General features: G+C 51.7%; 1 protein-coding gene across 1 annotated transcript; it reads right to left on the bottom strand.

Moving 5' to 3' along the window:
* Window positions 1–4065: 4065 nt before the first annotated feature.
* Window positions 4066–17857, bottom strand: MFNG (MFNG O-fucosylpeptide 3-beta-N-acetylglucosaminyltransferase). Its single transcript, XM_074579541.1, has 8 exons — window positions 16882–17857; window positions 11432–11480; window positions 10791–10893; window positions 10546–10699; window positions 9999–10084; window positions 8481–8646; window positions 7839–7924; window positions 4066–6988 (listed from the first exon to the last, which is right to left on the bottom strand). Exons 1-8 carry the CDS (start codon window positions 17221–17223, stop codon window positions 6922–6924), a joined length of 1053 nt encoding a protein of 350 aa, XP_074435642.1. The 5' UTR covers window positions 17224–17857; the 3' UTR covers window positions 4066–6921.
* Between the last annotated feature and the right edge of the window lie 825 nt (window positions 17858–18682).

Raw genomic sequence — 18682 nt, 5'->3', positions numbered from 1 at the left:
GCAAGGAAAATGCATGAGGAAGAGTCAGAAGAGAGCAGCACAGTCCCAGACCAGCCAGGATGAACTACCTGCCTTGTGGCATCTCCCCCAGTTCTGCTCTCCTTGGCTGTGCTGTGCCCAGCAGCTGGTTGGCTGAGTAGCCATCCCTCTCCTGTGGGCCAGTGCCACGTGTCCAAGTTGGAACGTTATTCTCCAGTTCTAGGAAATTGGATTAAGGGTCAGAGAATACCGACTGTTATTTACCTTTGATTAAAACCAGCCCTCCTCCCTCCCGGGCTGGAGAGGCCAATGTTGCTGTTATTTATTCTGCTGCCAAACCTGGAGTTCAATCCCTGCCCTGCGGCACTCAATAAAAGCCAACATGGGGAGGGGGGGGAGGCGGTACGGCAGGCGAGCAGGCAGGGCTGTGTGGGTGGAAGGGGAGCGATTATCCAGGCCACTAAGTCCAGTTTGTTTCCTTTGCATTCAGGCTCTGGCTTAGCAAGCACAGGGGTGCCAGAAATGCCTGCCCCTGTGGCTCACAGTGCTGATAGGGATCCAGCCAGGATGATCCCAAACAAGCCCTGGTTGCCCCCATGCCTGTCTCCTGGTGTTCTCCCCTCACCACATCCCTGCTTTTAGATGGCTCCCCTTTTTCTTTACCTCCTCCTCTGTCTCTCTCCCCTCAGCCTTCACCTTCACGCTCCTCTATCCTCCATGACCTCCCTGTCTCGCCTTTCTTTTCCTCTCTTCCGCTCCCCCTCCTTCCCACCTCCCTCCCTCCCACCCCCCCATTCCCATCTCAGTTTCGCATTCCCCTCATTCTCCTCCTTCCCTCTCCCCCACCCTCCAATCCACTATTCCAGGACAATAGAGCAGATGGCAGGCTGTTTGTTTTATATGTCCCTTTAGAAAATCAGCTCAGCTGTTGATTCTGTGACTTTTTCTAAAAACAGACACCGTCCAACAGTAGCTGAATGCTGGGGAAAGGGAGGGGGGTATGGAGGGGCCCTGCCTTCCCTACCAGCTGCACCAAGACCTTGTCTGTCTGCACACCACACCATGCCTTTGGGAAGGAGGTCTTTCTGAGAGCCTAGAAAGGAGCGTTCTCCCCTGCACACCAGAAGAATCACCATCACAAACAGAGCTTGCCCAGCTTCTGCAGTCAGTCTCGCTCCAGCCAAAGCTGATGGTAATGTGGGGAAGGTGGGGCAGTATCTTTTCAGCACATCCATCCTGCTCATTGCCCCAGTCTGCCGCTTCTCTGAGCATTCATGAAAGCCAAGTTATGTCTGGTCTCCCCAGGCAGAAGACATACAGCACAGAGTAGAGGTCAATGCTCTTTCCAAGACCCACATCTACTCCTATGCCACCAGGGTGGCCATGAGCAAGAAGCTATAGGCAAGCGTTGAGTGTGTGGGTAGGGGAAGACAGTCCTTGCCTTTTTTTTTCCCAGCTTTCCCCTCATTTTGTTGAATCCCTAAGGCCCAAAGTACCAGTCCTCAAGCCAGCATTCATCAGTTGCCAACACAGCCACGAAGAGGATGTAGATCTTGTTCTGGTTCTTTCTCTTATGCAAACCACTTTCTTCATCCCTCACCTCTTCCTTCCCATGTGCTTATATCAGCCATCCTTCAGATCTGTTGCTTCATGGTATTTCTGGGTGGAGAGGGATCCTTGCTCCTGAACTCTTTCCCTCACTGTCCCAAGGACCATCTTGTTCCCCCTCGTTAGATGTGACAATACTGTCATCCTGTAAGCCCTCCCCTCCTTCCCACCCTGTCTCTGCTTCTAGGTGCGTTGTGGTAGGCACCATTTGTCTCTCTGTCTAGCACCAAGTGCAAGCTGGCCTTGGCTCACAACAGGGGCTGCTGGATTCTCTGCCAGTGCAAATGCTGGATATTTCATGGCATATCCTCCACCTGATACACTGTGGCCAAAGGCACCAGCTGCAGATTCTCTCTGTGCCCCACTTCTAAGGGTGGGCTCGGGAAAGCAGGAGTTTAGAATAGCTGCATCTCTCCCCATCCAATTGCCCTGCTTAGTTACACTTCTTATGTTGCTAAAATCAACACCGTCTTCTTCTCAAGCAGAAGGGTCAGGGCCAGCAAATCCATGTACAAAGCACTCTATTTAATTTGTCCTCAAAGTTCACCATGAATCAGATGCAGCTCCCAGCAAAACCAAGGGAGACTTGACCGAGGCAGGCACAGTCAGATGTAATATCTGAAGAGGCTCCTTAGCCTTGCAAAATCCTGGAAGGCAATTTAAACATGAGAGATAGGCCAGGAGCCCATTCTTGAGGTCTGTAATTAATCACATACAGTTCAAAGAGGGAGAGAGATGAGTTCCCAGCTTTCTTGGAGTCCAAGCTGGATCAAACAGGGAGCAACAAAAATCTCAGACTGTCAAAGCCTTAAAAGAGGCAATGCCAGCTGAGTAACAACACCTCATCCCTTCACTCCTTTAACCTCCCAGGAAAGTGGGCAGAAAGTCTAGAGGAAAAAATCCTGCATCAGCTGGTAAGAACAGGCACAGTTATTTGCACGTTTGTGATGCTGCTCTTCTTCCTGGCCTTGCTTATGCCTCTGGTAATGTGTCCTCTTCAGTGGAGCCATAAGCCCAGTGGTATTTGGGACAGAAGAAAGTCCCAGTTAGTATGAGATCCCATCTCTGGCACCAGCAGCTAGCAGGTGCCTCGAGGAAGAACATAAGGATGGTCCATGCCTCTCTGTGCCCATGCAGTTACCGAATGGAGGGTTCGGTCACCCTCCTTCACCTTTGAATCCACCCCAGAAGTGTGCTCAGGTGTGTAGAGCCCTGGTGGCCAGTGGTGCAAAAGGGCAAGCCAGCTGTCTTGAAGGCTTTTTCAGGGATTGAAGGCAAAAGAAATCAAATACATGAAGGAAAAGAGCTGCTGATCCCAACCCTGGACTGTCTGAAGAGCCTGTATTGTAAACAAGGGCAGATGAAGCCTCGAAATTAAGAGGCCAAATGTTCTGTAAGGAATTGAGTATACCTATCAGATTAAAATACATCAACTTCTCTGGAGTGTTATTAAAAAAAAAAAAAAAAGGAAAGAAAGAAAAAGAAAGAAGAGGTTTAGGGCCAACACAGCTGATCTCACCTCTTCCAAGGTGAACTCTGACTCACAGGCTGGCATCCCCTCTGGCACTGGTGGGCTACAATTGTCCTGACCACAAAAATGTCCAGAGCTGGGGGTCCAGGCAACAACCCCTTTTCCCACTATTGCTGGGAAGCTCCCAAAGAGGCCTTTCAATGGATAGCTCTCCTCCAAGGTCCCACTTCATGGTTTCTTTCCATCCAGTCTCCTTTCTTCTTGTTCCTATTTCTCACCTTTTGGTTTCTGTTTAATAAACCACTCATCTTTTGAAGGCTGCATCTTTAGCAAGAGGCCTGGGGAGAGAGCTGAAGGCTGTAATCTGGGTACAAGTTGGGTAAATCCCACAGTGGCTTAGAAATCTGTTTTTTTTCAGCAGCAGAGTTGTTAAGAGGAGTTGGCACCAGCGACAGAAGCATTGTATAGCATTGCTATTCTTCTCTCTCCCCTTCAAGGCTTTAGCAACAACTGCAGTTTCCCACCTATTTCAACTAACTTCTCTTTTTCCCCCTAAAGAAAGGATAGTTATTAGCATTTTTTTTGCACTGTCAAATAGGGGTTTCCTTATAAAAATTCTTCACAGCTAAGGGGAAAGCGAAGAAAGGATATTGTTAACATGAAAGCCTCACTTAATATTTTACATTTCAAATACTGTAACTGCTTTTTTTCCCCTCCTTCTCCTTTTTCTGAATCTTCAGTATACAGCTTAAACATCATTAATAGTGTTGGTTGCTATGGTGTTGGGCAGGCGGAGGTCTCTGTACTTGAAACCTTGAACTACACTTAATGTTGTACAACAGCAGGGTCATGCCAACACCTTTGACTTTGACCCCATTTTTCCCAATAAAATAAAACCACCACATCTTCATCCCTTTTCATTCTTGGGGTAGGGTTGGTTTTTTTCCTGCAATGAGAAAAGGGAGTGTGAGAGAGAGAAGGAGGGGGGTATATAAAAAAAAAAGAAAAAAAGCAAGAGAATTTAATAGACCCAGTGGAACCTTCCCAAAAACTTTAACAGTTACATCAGAAGATCATGAAGGAGAATAAAAAAAGACAGTCCCCTGAAAAGTTTCACGTGAGATTGTTTCTCATTTTCCGAAGCAACTAAACATTTTAATAAACTAGGAAAATGAGACTGTAAAACCACAACATCTGACAGCAAGCCCCAGGGGCAGGAACCATTCCTGAAACTAATTTTAACTCAGGTTTTAACGTTGATCAGATTTCATGTGGTGAATGTCCCCTTAAGCTGTCTCTCTGTTCTTAGAGAAAACCTGGTTTCTTTTGTCGACTCCGAGAAGCTATTTTCTTTCCAGCGCATTGTCGTCGCAGGCATAACAGGACTTTTCTGTCATTCGTTTCTCTACAGCCCAAGAGATGCCCTGCCCCAGACATCTCCTCGTCTGTTCTCGGTTTCCTTATGAGACAAGACATTTTCCACAGAAGTGGCTATTAACTGCTCCAGCAATGAAGCTCAGTCTTAAACCGGTCCCCGTGCAGCCACTCAAGGACTCAACCCATTTAACATCTGATCTTCAGCCATGCAAAAGGGACCAGGCCAAATCAAACTAGCTGAGGCTAGGATCCAAAGCGGGCTTCCAGTTTCTCTGCCTTGCTTTTCCACAGCAAAGGGAGACCGTTCTATCAGTTTCTTCTCCGGGCACATGAATCACATTTTGCTTTGATTGTCACCAGGACATCTACAGATAGGACTGGCTTTTTAGCTCACAGACTCAATTAACAACACAGCTGAGGGTTTGAATGGGAGGAAAAAAAAAAGATGATATCTGGGTAGCGTAGATTTGTCTTGAAGACTCCCATTTCTTCTCACAGAAGCATTTTCTGTCTTCTGGTTAAGTTCAAACCAAATCATTTGCCCTGTGGGGCAGGACTTCTTTACGCTGCACCTGTCTTCCAGTAGTTGGGTGTCTCTTTTTGAACCACATTGTGCATTGTTCCTGGGTTCTTGTAGCTGTGTGAGCCAAGCGCTTTGCACGACTCAAGGAACGGTCATTGGCATCAGCTGGCCCTTGTCCCTGCTCTGGATGAATTTCCAGTTCAAAGGCATGTTGTGCAAGAGAAGAAAGCAGGGCTCTCTGCTGCTTCACAAGCTGGTTAAATGCCGGTAAGAATGACCAGGCTGGAAAACAGTTCTACAGGCTCCTGCTTTCTGCTTCTCCAGAAATTAAAGTGCTCGTTTATTTCCACATCCTACTTTGCAGAGGTGGAAGGTCTTTCTGACGCCTTTCCTTTAAACCTCGTGTGTGCTGTGTAGGAGATGCTGGTGCTTGGGGCTCAGGGGGGAGGAGGTGACGGGGTGGCCAGTTTTCAAAACGGTAGAGGCACAGTGATAGTCACCCTTGGCTCTTCCAGCCCACCAACAGCAGGCTTAGTCACATCAGCAGCATCAAAGCTAAGCAGCTCTTTGGAGAAAGGGCATTTGTCCTTTCATCTGGAGATTACAGGAATCTTTCACAGATCCCAGCAGTGCGTTTTGAAAAGCTCTTTAAAGAGAAATACCTGTTTGTGGCACCACCTGCCATTTAAAACAGCCTTTTTGCCTTCCAGCCTTCCCTGCAATGCTCTCCCCCAGCCATTTAACCGTGTGCACAGGGACAAAATAGTGCTGAAGTTCATTCCCCGGCAAGCAGAATTGCCCAGCTTTCATGCCAGGCTTTGTACTGAGAAAAGGACCCTCCACAAACATGCCAGGAAGCTTGTAACCTATTTGGGCCTGCTCCTTCCCCCTGTTGGGCTCAGCAGGAAGGCGGAAAGCTGCTCTTAGCATCTGGAGGAAAGAAACACAGAGATAAAAAGCTCTTTGCCTTGCTGTTTCCATTCCTTCATGACTTAATTTTTTTTTGGTTGGGGGACAGAGAAGATTATAAAGCTGTAACCTCTAATCCGCTCCTGAGCACTCCTTCTCCATCTCTTCTTTTCTCCTCTCTTTCAGCCAGTCCTAATCCTTTATGTCTCCTCTCTCACAGGTAAGAGTTGGAGTCTAATCTCAGACGACAGGTTGGTAATTAGAGCAAGAGATTATCCTGACCCCATATCAAGTAGGTAAAAAGAGAGGAATAACGCAGGGCCATACAAGTTCAAGCCTTCGGTGATCAGGGCAGGAACCAGCCTCATCTCAATCTGTCTCCTCCTGGCTCCCTGCTTCATACCCTCTTCTTTGTCCCAGCAGGCAGGGGGATTCCTGATTCTTTGTACTTTCGGCCCACCTCCCCTCTGCCAGGCAAGGACTATGCTTTCCCAGCACTCATTCGGCACAGAAATGGTCACATTTTCCATTTCTATAGACCTTGACTAAGCAGAGACTCAGCCAAGGGGCTGTGGCTGGGAAGAGTGGGCGGTGGGGAAAGCACAGGCAGATAGGGAGGAAGAGGGCCTGCTAAGAGAGGCTGGAGCCACAAGACACCATCAGCCATCCTCAGTGGGGCACTGGTTAGCCATACCCAGGGCCTTTCTAGTCCAGCAAGAGGAACCCACAGCAAGGAGCAACAGCAGGTCCCCACCTCTAGATGCCCAGCAGTCACCATCCAGTCCTTCATCTGCTCAGTAAGGCATACTGCTCCCATCCCTTGCACATCCCCAGCACAGATGAGAAGCCCATCCATGTATCCAGCCCATGTTATCCATCTTGTCTCTTGTCTTGTGTCACTGATACTCAGCAAGGACCAAAAAAGCCATCACACAGCCCCAAGACTGCCATAGAAAAGGGAAAGTTGGAAGCACCAAGTTGCTTCAGTGTCCCACCCCTACATGCACAAGGTGAATGGATGTCACCAGGAGCCACTCTAGCTGAGGCTCAGGCATCACCAGCCAACAGCGTGCAAGCACCAGGAGGTGTCAGGATAGAGATGGCAGTGGAGCGATCGAAACCTGCTGGGGAGAGAACAAAGGAAGGTCAGGTGACAGTTTTTACACCAGCACACAGCTGGAGAACAGAAGACCTCTCCCTCACTTCCCATCCCACATCAGGCACCCACCCTGCGCTACAGAGGTCCAGGACTGGTTGTTCACCTCAAGATGCTTTTCCTCAGCAAAGCTAAGCAGCCAAGCCTCCCTCCAACACCTGAATCCAGCTCTGCCCATGTGGCCCAAGCCCATGGCTCACCCTGATCACAGGCAGGGACATGGGCACTGCACCAGCCCCCGCTACATCATTCTGTTGATGCTCTTTTCATCAGCTAGCTGCTTCCCACCCATGCTCTCTCCAGCCAGGAGCTTCCTACCCATGCTCTGCAAAGAACAACTTTAGATTTGTTCACTCAAAGCAGAGAAGGTAAATCAAAGAACACTTTTGTTTGCAGTCAGCCTGAAGTGAACCTTTTTCTCTTTTCCCTTCAGTTTTCTCAGCAAAACAAAAAATGAAAAAGCAAGCAGAATTTTGTTTCCTGAGTTTAAAAGAACACTTCTGTTCCTGGCCCAGAAGTAAAAGGTTAGCTTGTTCAGTCTCAAAATGTGAAATAAATGGCAATACTTTTGGCTCAAGAATTGTCCAAATAAAATGTTTTGATACTCCTTTTCTTCTCACTCATACAAAAAGCTTTGCAAAGTTTGTAAGTGTTCACAAGCAACCTAATTCTGGTGTGCTCCTCACCCAATAAGCCATGTGACTGTGACTGTCCCTCACTCTACACCTCGTGTGCCCCATTTGATTGCCTCCCCTACCAGCCTATTGTCTGAGGGCTCACACCACAGCAACACCCAGAGCACTCGTGCCCCGTACCTTGAGGGATCCTCTTGGGGTGAGAAGGGGCCGCTGAGTTCAATAACATTGAGCTTGTTCTCAAAGACACCATAACTCAGGGTGACCTGCAAAGAGGGGTGGTGACAAAGGAGCAGGGAAGGTGAGGTGAGTTCAGGAGCAAGGAACTTGCTTTGGGTGGCAGAAGCTGACATTCTGGTTCCTTCTTTGCTGGCTTGGCCTCTGCCTTCTACCTCTCCTCTCTTCCTTCCCATGGTGGTCCACCACGCTAGTCTCTTACCTCTCCAAGCACCCTACACTCACTGTTATGTCTCCGCGCAAGGCAGGCATGGTGCCATGTCAAAGCCCCTTCCCCATGCAGTCACCATTTCTGCTTGTCCTTCTGCCATGTTGCCCTAGGGATGCCCTCAATCCTCCCATCACTCTCCATACGTGTGCTCTCTCCCCACCACTGACCCTAGGGGCACTACGACTGGCATCCGTGCTGTCGGCAACATCTGCTCCTTATTTCAAAGAAGCATTTGTCAGACAAGCCTCCCCAAAAGAGCAGACAATTCCTTCAATCCACGTCAGTGCCACCAACGGGGCAATGTGCCTGTCAGCTCCCCTCCTCCACCCCTCCTTCCTCACACACCTCCCTCTTCCTCCATTTCCCCTCCTCACCTGCTGCGTGAGCCGAGAGGAGGGGATGAGCTGCAGGTTCTCCAGGTGGGAGTGGAAGAGCGCGTTGGGCAGCAGCTGCCCACCGACTTTGCACTCAATGATGTAACCCACGGTGCAGTCATCTGGCAGGCGGATGAGCTCTGAAGTGCTCAGGAAGTTCCTGCCACTGGAAGAGAGTAGGGCTGCGTGGGTTACAATAAGGGTAGGGGAGGATATAGGCATCCACCTAGGTGGGAGACACATGAAGGACTTAACTGAAAACCAGAGTAAATCTTGGAACTATGCAAGAAATCCCTGAATTCCACCTGCAGAGATTTGGGCATGCATTTGCTCCTTGAGCACTCCCAGACATGCTGTCCCACCAGTTGTCCGGTGCTGCCCCTAATACGTATCCAGCTCCTTGGGGAGTGGATGCAGAGAGCTGGCAGAGTTTGCCGAGTCACTTTTCCACCTGTTTGGTGAGCTGCACTGAGACCCTGACGGGTCAGACAAGCCAGCACAAGAGAAACACTGGGACCACACGGCCAGGATCAGGAGGAAGACAAAACAGGACGGTCTCCTGCAGCTTGAATAAGCCATCCATGGCTCCACTGTAATGTAACAGCACATGCTCGGCTATCCTTTGATGACAGGCTAAACGCAATTTTAAGTCTCCTGTAACTGGAAGCAGCCACACAGCATGAAGCACTGTCTGCTATAACACCTCTCAGCTAGTTCAAACATGTTTCAAGCATTTTAACACAGTAGCAACAGACTTTATACCAGGTTAGGCGTTATCTATCCATGCCACTTTCATTTTACCCTAGATCACAGATCATCCTCCTGTCTGGGTCTACCATAAAATACATATCATGGGCTTCAGCTAAACCAGACACCTAGTGTGGATCAGATCTGTCTTTCCTGGTATGCACAGATCTGGTTACGGCTGGCACAGCCATTGCCTATCAGTGTACGTGCATGGAGCCTGTGATATAACCTAAGGCATCATGGAAAACATCATCTTGTTGGAGGCTGGGCTAACACAAGGCCCTAGGACCTACCTCTGTTCTTCACGCACCAAGCTGAGGAAATGACAGTGGCCACTGTAAGAAACTGAAGAGGGTTTGGGGTGGGGGAATGGGAAATTAGCTCAGGAGGGAGGTACAGGAGGTTGGAAAGAGGCAGGTTAAGGGGAGAGGAGATAGATAGGCAGCCAGGGAAAGCACTTAGGAAGTGTCAGAGGAAGCTGAAAGGGATGGGAAGGACTGTGGGGGAATAACCAAGAGCTGAAAGCAGTTAGGGACAGGGGAATATGTCATCCTACGATCATGTTTTCTGACATGCCTGCTCTTGCCTTTTTAATCAGGTGGCAGATCATCCTTCCTCCAGTCCCACGTGCTTGTACATGTGTAGCATGTGGCACTCTACACCCTTGCAAACACCACATACACGAATCCAGATCCGACACTGCCAGGAACTAATGTGCAGCCGTGTTCCTTGTCCCCAAAGGCTCCCATACTCACCAGCTGCACAGCTCACCTGGCCCACGGCACCATCTTGCTTGCCAGCTGGCGGCTGATGCAGAACCCAGCCCCTCCCGTGGCAAACCAGAAGCGCACGGATTTCTGGAGAAACAGAAAATCAATGGCAAAGGCTTAGACGATACCATGCTTCCTGAGATGAGAATGCTGGAAACCCAGCTTTGACACCAGGATAAACACAGCCCTATTGTCACCCCAGACCCCTGACTGTTGCCCAGAAGAAGGACTTGCCAGAAGTACAGCATGGATTTTGACCTCCTCATATTTGGAGCGGCCAAGTTCCTGCTGGCAGCAGGAGGTGAGCTGCCCGAGGCAGGTTTATCTCCTGGCAGAGTGGTACCCAAAGGCAGAGCAGCAACGTGGGACCCTCACTAGGTAGACTGGATTCAGTCAACACCTACAACAACGTTCAGACAAGACCAGTGAGTTTTCAGCTGCCGCATGTTGCTCTTTGGACTTGTCTCTCCTTGGGGTACATCTACAGCCAACGAGCCAGAGCACTAAAACCAACCCATTGGCCCCCGCACCACCACCACTGTCTGTACCGTCTCATTGTTTGGCAGCGTTTCAGAGGCTCGGATGGGTCGGTTGAGGCTGGGTTTCCCCAGGTAAACGTCCCACGTCGCAGAGTAGGAGGACAAGAGCTTCAGGAGGGCACGAGGGTTCAGGTAGTTGTCGTCATCCAAATGGCAAAACCAGCTGGGGGGAGATGGGAATGAAGACATAAGAGGTTTGCGGAAAGGAGGGTGCCTCCTGCTCTCAGAGGTCCCCCACAGCAGCCCTGCCTCACCTTCTGCTGCTGGCCAGGAAGGCGTCAAACTCAGCAGCCATCTTGCAGGAGAGGGCTGGGTGGCTGTGCTCGGCAGAGCAGTTGGTGAAGACTGCGTGGTCACCTGCCGGGAGAAAGAAGGCTGTAGCTTGGAGCTGGCCTGCTTCGTGCAGTCACAGGCAGGACCTCTGGGCAGGAGGGAAGGGGTTTGTTCACGGTCAGCCTCCTCACAGCCCCCTGAACAGGCATCTGAGCCCACAGTGATGTAGGCTCCATCCTTCCCCCTACCAGGAGATGAAACCTGGAGAAAGCCAAGCATCTTGGCCAAGACTAGGACACCTGCCAACTGCAATTCCACCCTGCCCACTGCCAGCCAGGGTGCAAGAGGTGAAGGGCTCTCTCATGAGTTGCTTCCACCCATGGATGCTTTAAGGCAGAGAGCACCCCGGCTCCAGTTGGCTGCATGCCCTGGGGTAAGTCAACCAAACAAAATCATCACTGCTGCAGCTTGGGGTCCTCCCATGGGATGTGCTGAAGGATGTGTTTCAAGAGGCAGCACTGGCATAGGAAAGCCAGCCTTCATACCGGACCCCCTCCCAAGGCCGTTGCAGTTCAGAGGCTGAAGGCGGGTGGGGAGGTGGTGTTACGGGACAGGTCATTACCCATTCTGCTTTTCAGGGCATCATCTTCTTCGTCGGTGAAGACGTAGGTCTGGGGAGACGAGGAAAGGAGGTTACTCTCAGGGCTGGAGCTGGTGCTGCACCTGGCCACCCACCCTTTTCTCCCCGCAGCTGGACACGCTCGCCATGGTCACCCCACTCCATCCCCTGCTGCCATGTCCCCCTCCCAGGCAGCAGTTCAGCAGAAGCATGGCCACACTCCCCATTCCTGCATGGCACAATCGCCAGTGCTTGTGTGGCTTCATTTCCTCCCCCCCACCCCACCGCCCTGGGAAGAGGGACAAGGAGACCTGAGGTGTCAGTGGTAGAAAAATGAAAGCACCGTGGTTGAATGATGCTCGGGTTAAAAGGAGAACATCTGTTTGCGTGTTAAGTGTGCACAGCCCCCTGCTGCTCCCCTCCTCCTCCTCCTCCTCTTCCTCCACCCCCAGGCCTCTCTAATCCCCCTCACTGCCATTATATGGCACATCTCCCCCTCTTCAGGGCCAGGCGGGGATCAGGGCTGGTGGAGAAAAGCTTTCCTCAGGCAGAAAATGAGCTTTCATGCAATGAAAAAGGAGTCGCGAGCCATAAACAGTCTCTCCACCAGCTGCTCACAGGCTGGTTAAACACAGCACCTGGGCAGGGACAAAGGGGACAAGGCAGGCAGACAACAGCTCCAGGAGCCATCACCACTCCCAAAGGCTCTGATGGGGAAACGAGAGTCTCTATTTCCCCCCTCACCCACACAGCACTTGGGAGACATGGCCCCATCAGGAGAACGTGGCAAGAGAAATGTTCTGCACACGAAAGGAAGGCAATGGAGGACCCTCAGAGACCACCTGGCTTGAGCAGAGGCGGCAGGATGGTTTCATGATCTCAAATGTACGTGCTACAGCGACTTGGCAAATTACCTTCCAACAGCTGAGCTGCAGCAAAATGCCACGCGCACATTCCTACCCCATCCCACAGGTAAAGTCTCTTAATTAAAACCACTTTCAAGGTGATCACGGGACAAGAAGCAATTAGCTAAGTCTAAGGTAAAGGAGTCACTCTGGGTCAGGGGACCATATCACAACCTTTAGGCAAGGCAGGGATTGTCAGCAGCACGGGATTTCCCTTGCTAGTGTGTCAGAGCCAGAAATTTCCACTGTGACAAATATTTCATCTGAAGAAAAAAGTTCTGAAACCATTGAAATTTTCTGACACTTTCAAAAAAAAACCAGAAACGTTGTTGCTGCAAATGACTTGCTTACAGATATAAAATCAGCTAATAAACATCATATCTGATTGACTTAAAATGGGAATCTGTATCTTTTCCCAGATTTTCTACTTGTAAAAATATTCCAAGGTTCCCACTTTCCTCTTGATGTAAGGTGGGAAATGCTTTTTTGCAGACATCTGACATGTTTCAGTGGGAACCCAGGGATGACGGAGCGTTGTCACCACAAGGAACACCAGACTCTCCAAAAGAACCGGAAAAAGGGGCTATGAGTGTGGGGGCTAGGCAAATCCCATTTCTCTGGTTCTCCCAAACTCTGATGCCTGTGGTACACCTGGCTGCAGTACTCTAGAGATGCTGGTGTGTGTGCCCTGGCTCTGTCCTGAGGGAGATCACAACAGCACAGGCAGCTGCCTGCATCTTCATCTCTCCATCCCTCAGTGCCTCTGAGAGTGGGAAATCTGGATCAGCAGCTGCTGCCGGCAATCCAGCAACTGCTGCCTTATGTCCCTCAGCAAAGCCGCGCATGATGGCTGGAATAGGAGAGAGAGAGGAGGGTCTCTGCTAAAAACCTGCCTGGAGAGCATTTGGCCCAGTTAGGTCTTTCTCAAGGAGACACCAGCTGCTGTTGTCCATACTAATGTAGCCTGGAAGAGATTCAGAAGATCTCTCTGGCCACGCCAGACCTACCCTTCCCGCTGGGGATGTGCAAACAGAGGAACACCCAGTGTCACTTGTGTCCCTTGCAGGCAAATGGGGCGGACAGAAGCAGCCTCCCCGCTATATCCACCCTCCTGTTCTCCACCAGACCATCTATGGGGCCACACGGGATCTCCTCTCGTGGTGCCTCAGCGCTCACAGCCTGCCCACTCTGTCAGGCATCCTCTGGGCTCGTGGAGCAGACGTTCAGCGACAGCTTCCCACTCGCCTCCTCCACCCGTCGCTCCCAGCACGGTTCATCCTGCCAGGGGTGGGGGTAAATCACAGAGCCCAGCTCGCATCCGCACTGGGAGCAGCCCGGGGTGGCTGCCACTGCTGCTGCAGGGCAGCTGATCTGAGCTTGAGGAAGGATGCAGCATGGAAGGCATCCCTCCGATCCAGAGCGGAGAAGATGGCTGGATAGGAAAGGATGTCTTCTGGACTGCAGTGCCAGCAGTAATATGGAGCCACTGGTGTCAAACGGCTTTGCCTGGCAGCTCTCCATGAACATAAGGGCCCATGCAATGGGTAAACACTAGACTTTGAGATTTCATCACTCCAAATTGGGAAAGTAGCCTAGCAAGGAGAAACTAGGAAAAGGGAATAAAGATGAGGAATCTGACAATCAAGGGCCACATTAATTTCGCAGGATCCCAGGGTACCCTTTCTCTGGGGAAGAAACCCCCTCCAAACTGCAAACACCTCAGCTGGGTTATTGTTCTGTCCTGCCTGGAGAACAGATTCAAATTCTACAGTGTCTTCACAACATCAAAAACGTGAAAGCCAGTTCAGGATGGGTCATTCAAAGTTTAATTTCAACCGGTTGAATGTCTGGGTTTCTGAAAGGAGGGAAGGTGCTAGAATTAGTTTACGTTATCAAACAAAATGCCATTTCAGATCAGAAACCTAGACTTATCTCCATCAAAACTACTGGAGCCAAGAATATAAGCCACTCCAAGATGCTGTCCAGCCTAAACAATCACCAAAACCAACACTTCTGTTCAGACAAAACCTTTTTCTGAGGAAAAGTCCTTTCGCTGAAATGACTTCCACGCCAAGCTCCAGTGGAAAGTTTGCCGTGGATGCTTTCTAGAGGCAGAGCATGGTCCAGCAAAGAATGCCCACCTTTCCCTTCCCCGTCTCCCACCAGCTGCTTATCTTCTCTTCTGTTTAAACAGAGCAGTTGCAGGGAAAATGTCTCTCTCTTATTGTCTGCCCAGGCAGAGCCCAACACAGAGGACTTTTAATTTGGCTCCCGTACAGTCTGTCCTAGCCGTAAAAACCGCAGCTGTTCCTGCCTCCTGTTACAGTCACCTAAGCCTGACCTGCGAGGTCTGGGTTCCTTCCTCCGGGAGGACACCATGCAGGTAATCAGCTCTGAAACCAGGCTTGGCAGCAGCAGCAGCACGGCCAGACGCTGAAATTTCCCCACTGGCCACCGGCAGAGAAGGACCCACCGAATCAGTCTCCAGCCAGGAGTAAGGGCGAGTGAGACAGCGAGACGGTGGGTCAGCCCTAGGAGGAGGCAGTCTCCGCACATCAGGGCTTCTGAGATCTGGGTCTCTCCAAGACCGGCTCTTAAAGCCTATGCCTCTCCATAAAGACGCAATAATAGGAGGTCTGGTGCCTTATCCCAGGCCCCACAACGATTAAATGTCCTTTGCCAAATTGAGAGCTCTTTTTTTTTTTTGCTAAGCGAGGTTTCTATATTGACAGTTTTTCAAAACTAACCCTTTCCCCTACCTCCAAAATAACCCTCCAGCAGCAGTATTGTTTATTTTTTTTTTAAAAAAAGGCTTTTGACTTTCCTGTACTTCTTTTTACCTCCCTCCCCGCCCCCGCTCCCCTGCCCTCAAGGCCATTTAGTAAAAAAAGCAGAAGAAAAACATGGAAAATTGAGGAGGGGTGAGGAAAATGCCGAGCTTGCAACAAAAATTGATAACAATGAAAAAAACCACTGTTTAAAAATGACTGACACTCCCGCTTTACCCTTCCTTCCTATTCTCCTGCTCAGCCTGGGAAGCTTTCCTACAGGCTGCCAGCAGCATGGAAAATTCAACACCTCTTCCCAGGTTTGGAGATCGTTTGCCTGCCAAACAGAGAGGGTCAGATGAATCTGGGGAGCTGGTATCTAATTCCTGTCATCGGCGGAATGGCCGGGCATCTGTTTTTCCAAGGCACGAGGAGGAAAAGGTGCGCTGCTCCTTAACACCCCACTCCAAAAGCCCCAGTCACGCTATCTTAACGCCAGTGCAGCCACACGGTTGTGTTTGGTTTCTCCAAAGAGCTGCTGGGCTGAGGTCGGGTAGAGAGGAGAAGTGCATCTTGGGGGAAGAAGAAGCGGGGCATCTCAGATGCTGAGGGACACGCAGGCAGGAGAGGAAGCGTGCTCAAAATAGGACACGGCTTCCTGTGACGACCGCAGCAGACCAGACAGTTGCAGCACCATGAAGTGGAAAACCACCCTTACCCAGAAAACCCCGCATTGCTTCAAGCGCTCTCCTACCCAACACCTCCGCCCCCGTCCCCCTCCCTCGCTGAGGCCTGAATTTGTCTTCTAGGCGCCCATCACACGCAGGCAGGGCTGGAGGGGGGGGAACCCCTTTGGGGCAGCCACAGGATTTCTTCTTTCTTGAGGAGCAGCTCTGCGAGGGAGGGAGAGAAGCACCCGGGCTCTGGGGAGTGCTTCTGCCCACCAGTAAGCCAGTCTGCACAGCACCACCAACGTGGTGCCCCACATCAGTTCCTCTAACAGGAAGGAAACTCTCCAAACTCTGCTTTAGCAGAGGGTGGAAACAGCAGACCCCCCCCAGTTAAAAAAAAAAAAATATATAAAAAAATCAAATCACCCACAGCACTTCAAGATCATACACGTGAGGGGATCTGCCCAAGGAAGCAAAGCAGGGATTGTGCTGATGTGCTGGGGAGTGAGCAGGGCTGCAAACACCCCTCCTGCACTCCAGGAGGTCCTCCAGGTTCTCCTGCCTTACTCTCCTGCCCGCTGCACCACACCGTCCCTGGGGCAAAGGGTGCCCAGGTGCAATGCAGGTATCCTGATAAAAGGCCAAGGGAAGACACTTAGCTTGAAATCTAGCAAACTTATGGCACTAGGAGGTAGAAAACCACCATTTCATACAGACCCAGGCAGCCTGTGGCCCCTCTGTGTTATTGGTTAAAAAGAGGAAATAAATCCCTTCCACCTCAAGCTGAAAAAGTCAGACTTAAGTTAGGGGCAGGTGATGCCTGCTAAGAGCACTTGTCCTCCCAGCCTTCGTGGGAAGAGCCCACACAAGCTCTTCATCCTCTCTGCCAGCCTTTCCCATGAAGCAGCTACCAGTGAAACACTTTGCTGGGTAGCATCTCCCTTTCAACAGGAACAGAAGTGAGAACTAGGGAAAACGAGGCAAAGTACCGGGTAGGACTGCAGTGTCCAGCCTCCCCTTCCTTTGGCCTTTTTGTCCCCCCACCACCCACACTCCGTCCCTGCCCCATTACCAAACACCCCCCCTCTGGTCCAAATCCCTAAGCTCACCTGCTCTCTGGCCCGGGATATCCATGTGTCCAGGAGCAGCTCCATCCTGCTCTGGTGAAATCTCTTGGTTGTCTTCACAGCTATGAAAATGTCCCCAAGAGTCAGGCTTCCCTCAGTCCTGTATCCCTCTGGAGGATGGAACGGCAGGTCCTTCTGCCCCCTGCCACCACCTCCATCCTCTGGGCTTGCTTTGCTCCGTTGCTCCGGCTTCCCCGACATCCCGTCCCTGAGCCCTGGGTACCGAGCCGTTTCCTGAGCCCCACGGTGTCGCACGGAGAGGAGAGCCACGCTGACAAGGAAGACTGCAGCTCCAGAGAGACCACGAATGAGCCGACGGCCCATGGCTCCCAAATTGTTCCCACCGCAGCCAGTATCCTATTGAACAAGGACAATCTTTGCCTGTACCTCCACGTGAAGCTGTCCACTCTTCTCGAAGCCTCTGAAGGGACAGGACCAGCCGAGAGCGAGGTCTGAATAGGATGTGGCCAAGGAATAGTGCGGGTGAAGAGCAGAAAGCCAAAGAGACAGCAGCCCCAGAGGATACTGGTGAAGCGGGGAGGACTTTTCACAGACCGAGAGGGCTCGACAACCCAACAAGGCAGGGACACGTGATGGGAAAACACTCCGAGGTGACTGGCAGGTGTCTGGCACAGCCTGCCAGGAGGAAAGTGAGCATCCCCACTCCCGGCGGAGAGGCCGAGGGTCCCAGGCTGGGCATCGAGGGGGCAGCAAAATAGATCAGAGCCATCGGTGGGGAGTCTGGACAGAAAGCATCAGTCCCCCAGAAGACACCAGCCCGTGCATCCAAGCCAGGGGCCGCGGGGCGGAGGCAAGCAGCGGGCGCAGGGCTGCAGGGAAGGGGCCGGGTGCCATGGGAGCCACGGGGCTGTCTCTCCACCTGCTCCCTCCGTGCAGCTGGCTCTTGCTCCCTGCCAGCCCCGGCCACCGTCCCCGTCCCGGTCCCGCCTCCGGGCACGGGGCGGGGCGCCAGCCCCGGGGGAGGAAGAGGACGGAGGGTGGAGGATGGAGGCGGGGTGGGGGGGAGCCCGACCGTGGGTCTCCCTCGCCAGGGCATGGCCAGGCTGGGACATCTCCGAGGTGACAAGCAGCAGATCTGGGAGGACGAACCTGTTGCTTGGCTGTTTTGCCCTGCTCCTCTGTGACAGCCCAGCCTGATCTCCGCAGCCCTGCTCAGCCCTGCGCTCCTGCGGGAGGAGGGCAAGGTGGCACCGATGCGGGCTTGGGCGAAGCTAAGGTGCAGTGTCCTATATTGTTCTTGGGAAGAACGATATTTCCCCCAGGAATTCCCCCAGCCCCAGACTTTTCCTCTGGGCACTGCTTTGAACTGCTGCCCCTGCCCTTTAAACCCACCCTGCCTCCCCAAAGCAGGACCATGTGTCCCCTGCTGCCCACCCCACCGTATGCCCCAGAGTCTCAAACTAGGGTCTGACCCCCATTTCTGACGCCCATGTCCCCAAACCCTGACCCTCCCACTCTTGAAGGTCCCTTTCCCTCTGCTTCCAGCCATGATCCCTCCCCGTCTCACACCCCCACTGCGGATGTCCATGGACAGTCTGCTCCCCAGGTGGCTGTGGAGCCAGTGACACTCACAGGAACAGGTACAACTGACCCAGGGAGTGCAAGGGAGGGCCTGCTGCCACCCTTTCAGTCTCCATGGCTCAGCCTTGGGTTTATATCCCACCCAGGTACTTGCCCCCTGCAGCAGGGCTAACCTCCACGACTTGTTCCTTGTGGCTCTTGTTCGTAGAATCATAGAATCATTTAGGTTGGAAAAGACCCT

This window comes from Larus michahellis, chromosome 1 (genome assembly GCF_964199755.1).
Source record: "Larus michahellis chromosome 1, bLarMic1.1, whole genome shotgun sequence".
NCBI lineage: Eukaryota > Metazoa > Chordata > Aves > Charadriiformes > Laridae > Larus > Larus michahellis.
The sequence above is the reverse complement of the archived record's forward strand: the minus strand, read 5'-3'. Positions and strand labels throughout refer to the sequence as shown.

What these genes read in the sequence shown, in the direction of transcription:
- MFNG (XM_074579541.1), bottom strand. Translation starts at nt 17,223, where the DNA reads ATGGGCCGTCGGCTCATTCGTGGTCTCTCTGGAGCTGCAGTCTTCCTT. An exon ending in TATCCCGGGCCAGAGAGCAG is followed by an intron (nt 11,481 to 16,881) that starts GTGAGCTTAGGG and finishes TCGTCTCCCCAG; the next exon opens with ACCTACGTCTTCACCGACGA. An exon ending in TTCCTGGCCAGCAGCAGAAG is followed by an intron (nt 10,700 to 10,790) that starts GTGAGGCAGGGC and finishes ATCTCCCCCCAG; the next exon opens with CTGGTTTTGCCATTTGGATG.